This window comes from Electrona antarctica (assembly GCF_951216825.1).
Source record: "Electrona antarctica genome assembly, contig: scaffold_147, whole genome shotgun sequence".
Lineage (NCBI taxonomy): Eukaryota > Metazoa > Chordata > Actinopteri > Myctophiformes > Myctophidae > Electrona > Electrona antarctica.
The window spans coordinates 120,553-126,449 of NW_027638202.1; the positions used below are offsets into that span (position 1 = coordinate 120,553).

At 53.7% G+C, this 5,897-nt stretch overlaps 1 protein-coding gene across 1 annotated transcript; it reads left to right on the plus strand.

Annotated features, from left to right (window-relative positions):
• Window positions 1-1,138: 1,138 nt before the first annotated feature.
• Window positions 1,139-2,344, plus strand: LOC306918311 (kelch domain-containing protein 3-like; the record flags this gene model as incomplete). The annotated part of the gene is made up of 1 exon (XM_079531202.1): window positions 1,139-2,344. The coding sequence occupies one exon, from the start codon at window positions 1,139-1,141 to the stop codon at window positions 2,342-2,344; it is 1,206 nt and encodes a 401-aa protein (XP_079387328.1).
• Window positions 2,345-5,897: the final 3,553 nt, after the last annotated feature.

Genomic DNA, 5,897 nt, shown 5'->3' on the forward strand with positions numbered 1-5,897 from the left:
AATGCTATATAAGTCTAAGAGGTGCTGTCTAAGGGGGGTAGGGTAAGTGCTATGGGCCATGATGGAGTCTGAAAAGGTGGGTTTTCAGACTACGGCGGACACACCCTCCGCCAACCTAGTCCCCATATATGGTAATGTGATCCTGGGCTCTACACACCCTCCGCCAACCTGGGGAGAACAACGGACTTGAACTCATGCTTCCTTCATGCCTGAGTGTCCAAGTCGCTCCTTTACACCTGACAGGGGGAAGTTTCCCTGGTTGGACGTAGCGTGGAAGTAGCGTATACATTTTGATTAATTGAGTACATTTTGATGCCAATACTTTTGTACTTTTACACAAGTACATTTTGAACTGTAACAGAGTATATTTCTACATCACAGTATTGATAGGAGAGACGGGTGGCAGCCGGAATGTAGACGGCACCCGGGAGCAGTATGGGTTAGCGCCCCAGCCTGTGTCCTCCGTGAGGAGGAAGACCCACTGTGAGGGCCATTCAAGCAGCAAGCGGAGCCTGCAGCACCACCAAGGGCAAGGTGGAGCCTGCGGAACCATTGCGGCTCGAGAATCCACCATTCCACACCAAAAAAAAAATGACTGTAATGTAATTCCTGAATAAAGTGCCTGGTGCTGGGAGTCTGGTGCAACGCACAGGGCCTGACCTGGTGAGAGCAGGAGTGGACCTGGTGAGACATAGGAGGGGCCCGGACAGGAGTCAACCCACAGAGCCTAGTCCTTCCATGCACCAGAAGCGTACCTCCAAGTCCTGGCAGAGTACTTCAGGAGGAACGGATTGTGTGGCCCTGGTTTTTTCCCTAATGGTACTGATCGAGGGTAGCTATAGCGCCCCTCAAAGCTGTATATAGGAGGGGCTAGCGCCCCTCAAAGCTGTATATAGGAGGGGCTAGCCTCAAAGCTGTATATAGGAGGGGCTAGCCTCAAAGCTGTATATAGGAGGGGCTAGCCCCCTCAATACGACGTGCACCACTGTTGGAGTTGCGTGTGACGTCACCCCGACCAACATATAAGTAGTCGAAACTGTTCTAGAAGTCAAGAGAGGATTTAACACACACACACGCACACGCACACGCACACACACACGCACACACACACACACACACACAGACACAGACAGACGTTATGTTCTGGTGGACGGCCCACCTGAGGGCGGGTCCAGAGATCCACCGGGCTGTGGCGGTGGGCTCGCGGCTGTACTCGTTCGGCGTGCCGTGCGTGGCGTCCAGCGTGGACTTCCCCCCCGACCCGGGCGGTCAGATCCAGGTCCACGTGTTGGACACAGAGTCGCTGCGCTGGAGCCTCGTTCCCCCGGTCACCACCCGGTGGGGCAAGCGACCGCTGGAGGCTCCGCCCGAGCGCACGGGCTACAGCGCCGCCCTGGTGGACGACTTGGTGTACGTGTGGGGCGGCTACCCGTCCGGCGGCTCCGCCAAGCTCTGGACCGCTCTGCACGCCTTCGACACCGACGGCCACCGCTGGGCCCGGCCCTGCGTCTCCGGCCCGGTCCCCGAGGCCCGCAAGCAGCACTCGGCCTGCGTGTTCGGGACGCGCATGTACGTGCACGGAGGATTCAACAAGCTGCGCTACCTCAACACGGTCCACAGGCTGGACGTCCAGACCATGGTCTGGACTCTGGTCGACACCTCCTCGGGGGGGGGAGGAGGAGGAGGAGGGGGGGCCACTCCGCCCGCCTCCACCTGTCACTCGGCCACCGCCGTGGGCAGCAGGATGCTGGTGTTGGGCGGGCGAGGTGACGAGGACGAGGACGAGTACAGGAGGGTGAGAGTGTTCGACACGTGCAGCGAGCGCTGGGAGAGGACTGCCTGCAGGGGGCGCTGCGCTCACCCCGAAGGCGTCAACAACAACCACTCCGCCTTCGCCCTGGGCGGGCGGCTCTACGTGTTCGGGGGTTACAACGACGCCAACGCCCTGTGGAGCTTCGACCCGCGGCGCGACAGCGCCTCCTCCTGGCGGAAGGTGGCGACGCGCGGCGCCGCGGCCCCCCCGTGCCACGTCACCCCGTCCTACGGCCCGCGGTGCTGTTGCATCATGGGAGACGGCCGCGTGCTGTTGGGGGGCTGCTCGGAGCTGTACGTGTTGGACCCGCGGCCCAGCCTGAGCACGCTGTGCCAGCTGGCGCTCCTCCATGCCCGCCACGGCCCGTCGATGATGTCGCCCGACGCGCGCCACGGCCTCTCGATGATGTCGCCCGACGCGCGGCGGCGGGAACTGGCGGCCGTGACGACGTCCGACAAGCAACGCAAACACGGCATCATCTCGCTCGTCCTGCCGAGGGAGAGAGAGAGAGAGGCAGAGTGCCACCCCTGACTCTCACACTGGCCGAGAGAGAGAGAGAGAGAGAGGGAGGGGGGGAAAGAGAGAGAGAGAGGGAGAGGGAGGGAGATGGAGGGGGGGAGAGAGAGAGGGGGAGAGAGGGAGAGGCAGAGTGCCACCCCTGACTCTCACACTGGCCGAGAGAGAGAGGGAGGGAGAGAGAGAGAGAGAGGGAGAGGGAGGGAGATGGAGGGGGGGAGAGAGGGAGAGGCAGAGTGCCACCCCTGACTCTCACACTGGCCGAGAGAGAGAGAGAGGGAGGGAGGGAGAGAGAGAGGGAGAAGCGCTATTATTATTCTTTCGTCAGAAACGTTATATTGTAGCCGTATACTGACATATATTATATTATTATATTGTACCGTAGCGTATTGAGGTCGCAGGGAATTTTTATTAAGCTCCTTAAACGTTGATGTGTCTGTGTGATCGCCTCAATCATTCTGATGTGTATGTGTGATGTGTCTGTGTGATGTGTCTGTGTGATCACCTCAATCATTCTGATGTGTATGTGTGATGTGTCTGTGTGTCTGTGTGATGTGTCTGTGTGATCACCTCAATCATTCTGATGTGTCTGTGTGATGTGTCTGTGTGTCTGTGTGATGTGTCTGTGTGATCACCTCAATCATTCTGATGTGTCTGTGTGATGTGCCTGTGTGATGTGTCTGTGTGATCACCTCAATCATTCTGATGTGTATGTGTGATGTGTCTGTGTGATCACCTCAATCATTCTGATGTGTATGTGTGATGTGTCTGTGTGATGTGTCTGTGTGATCACCTCAATCATTCTGATGTGTATGTGTGATGTGTCTGTGTGATGTGTCTGTGTGATCACCTACATCATTCTGATGTGTCTGTGTGATGTGTCTGTGTGTGTGATGTGTGTGTGTGATGTATGTGTGTGTGTGATGTGTCTGTGTGTGTGATGTGTCTGTGTGTCTGTGATGTGTGTGTGTGTGTGTGTGTGTGTGTGTGTGTGTGTGTGTGTGTGTGTGTGTCTGTGATGTGTGTGTGTGTGTGTGTCTGTGATGTGTGTGTGTGTGTGTGTGATGTGTCTGTGTGATCACCTCAATCATTCTGATGTGTATGTGTGATGTGTCTGTGTGATGTGTCTGTGTGATCACCTCAATCATTCTGATGTGTCTTTGTGATGTGTCTGTGTGATGTGTCTGTGTGATCACCTACATCATTCTGATGTGTCTGTGTGATGTGTCTGTGTGATGTGTCTGTGTGTGTGATGTGTGTGTGTGATGTATGTGTGTGTGTGTGATGTGTCTGTGTGTCTGTGATGTGTGTGTGTGTGTGTGTGTGTGTGTGTGTGTGTGTGTGTGTGTGTGTGTGTGTGTGTGTGTGTGTGTGTGTGTGTGTGTGTGTGTGTGTCTGTGATGTGTGTGTGTGTGTGTCTGTGATGTGTGTGTGTGTGTGTGTGTGTGTGTGATGTGTCTGTGTGATCACCTCAATCATTCTGATGTGTATGTGTGATGTGTCTGTGTGATGTGTCTGTGTGATCACCTCAATCATTCTGATGTGTCTGTGTGATGTGTCTGTGTGATCACCTACATCATTCTGATGTGTCTGTGTGATGTGTCTGTGTGATGTGTCTGTGTGTGTGATGTGTGTGTGTGATGTATGTGTGTGTGTGTGATGTGTCTGTGTGTCTGTGATGTGTGTGTGTGTGTGTGTGTGTGTGTGTGTGTGTGTGTGTGTGTGTGTGTGTGTGTGTGTGTGTGTGTGTGTGTGTGTGTGTGTCTGTGATGTGTGTGATGTGTGTGTGTGTGTGTGTGTGTGTGTGATGGGATGTGTGTGTGTGTGTGTGTGTGTGTGTGTGTGTGTGTGTGTGTGTGTGTGTGTGTGTGTGTGTGTGTGTGTGTGTGTGTGTGTGATGTGAGTGTGTGTGTGTGTGTGTGTGTGTGTGTGTGTGTGTGTGTGTGTGTGTGTGTGTGTGTCTGTGATGTGTGTGATGTGTGTGTGTGTGTGTGTGTGTGTGTGTGTGTGTGTGTGTGATGGGATGTGTGTGTGTGTGTGTGTGTGTGTGTGTGTGTGTGTGTGTGTGTGTGTGTGTGTGTGTGTGTGTGTGTGTGTGTGTGTGTGATGTGAGTGTGTGTGTGTGTGTGTGTGTGTGTGTGTGTGATGTGAGTGTGTGTGTGTGTGTGTGTGTGTGTGTGTGTGTGTGTGTGTGTGTGTGTGTGTGTGTGTGTGTGTGTGTGTGTGTGTGTGTGATGTGAGTGTGTGTGTGTGTGTGTGTGTGTGTGTGTGTGTGTGTGTGTGTGTGTGTGTGTGTGTGTGTGTGTGTGTGTGTGTGTGTGTGTGTGTGTGTGTGAGGAACGCTGCTAAAGATCGAGTGTACGGTGAGGAAACAAGGACAAGGATGAGGAAAGACAAGAATTGACACTTTCAGAAGTTTCAGAGTGATTTTACTGGAGCCAGGAGGCGGAGCCAGAGGATGAGCCAGGAGGCGGAGCCAGAGGAGGAGCCAGGAGGCAGAGCCAGAGGAGGAGCCAGGAAGCGGAGCCAGAGGAGGAGCCAGGCAGGCAGGCAGCCAGACATCCACACAGCCAGCCACCCAGCCACACAGCCACACACAAAGCTACTTAAGGAAGTGGTTGCACCACTTAAAAACAGACAGCATGCAGCCACTGGGAAGAGAGGAAGCCTGGTGCAGGCAGGATGTACCACTGTGACCTCACTACAGACAGGATGTGACCTCACTACAGACAGGATGTACCACTGTGACCTCACTACAGACAGGATGTACCACTGTGACCTCACTACAGACAGGATGTGACCTCACTACAGACAGGATGTACCACTGTGACCTCACTACAGACAGGATGTGACCTCACTACAGACAGGATGTACCACTGTGACCTCACTACAGACAGGATGTGACCTCACTACAGACAGGATGTGACCTCGCTACAGGCAGGATGTACCACTGTGATCTCGCGACCTAGCAGAGACAGAATCACGTGAGTGTTTGGACGAGAAAAAAGTGAAGGATGTTGTAAGATAGTGAGACCACGCAGACAGACACAGTGAAACAGAAGGATGGTGTAAGATAGTGAGGTCACGCAGACAGACACAGTGAAACAGAAGGATGGTGTAAGATAGTGAGACCACGCAGACAGACACAGTGAAACAGAAGGATGGTGTAAGATAGTGAGGTCACGCAGACAGACACAGTGAAACAGAAGGATGGTGTAAGATAGTGAGACCACGCAGACAGACACAGTGAAACAGAAGGATGGTGTAAGATAGTGAGACCACGCAGACAGACACAGTGAAACAGAAGGATGGTGTAAGATAGTGAGACCACGCAGACAGACACAGTGAAACAGAAGGATGGTGTAAGATAGTGAGACCACGCAGACAGACACAGTGAAACAGAAGGATGGTGTAAGATAGTGAGGTCACGCAGACAGACAGTGAAACAGAAGGATGGTGTAAGGTAGTGAGGTCACGCAGACAGACAGTGAAACAGAAGGATGGTGTAAGGTAGTGAGGTCACGCAGACAGACAGTGAAACAGAAGGATGGTGTAAGATAGTGAGGTC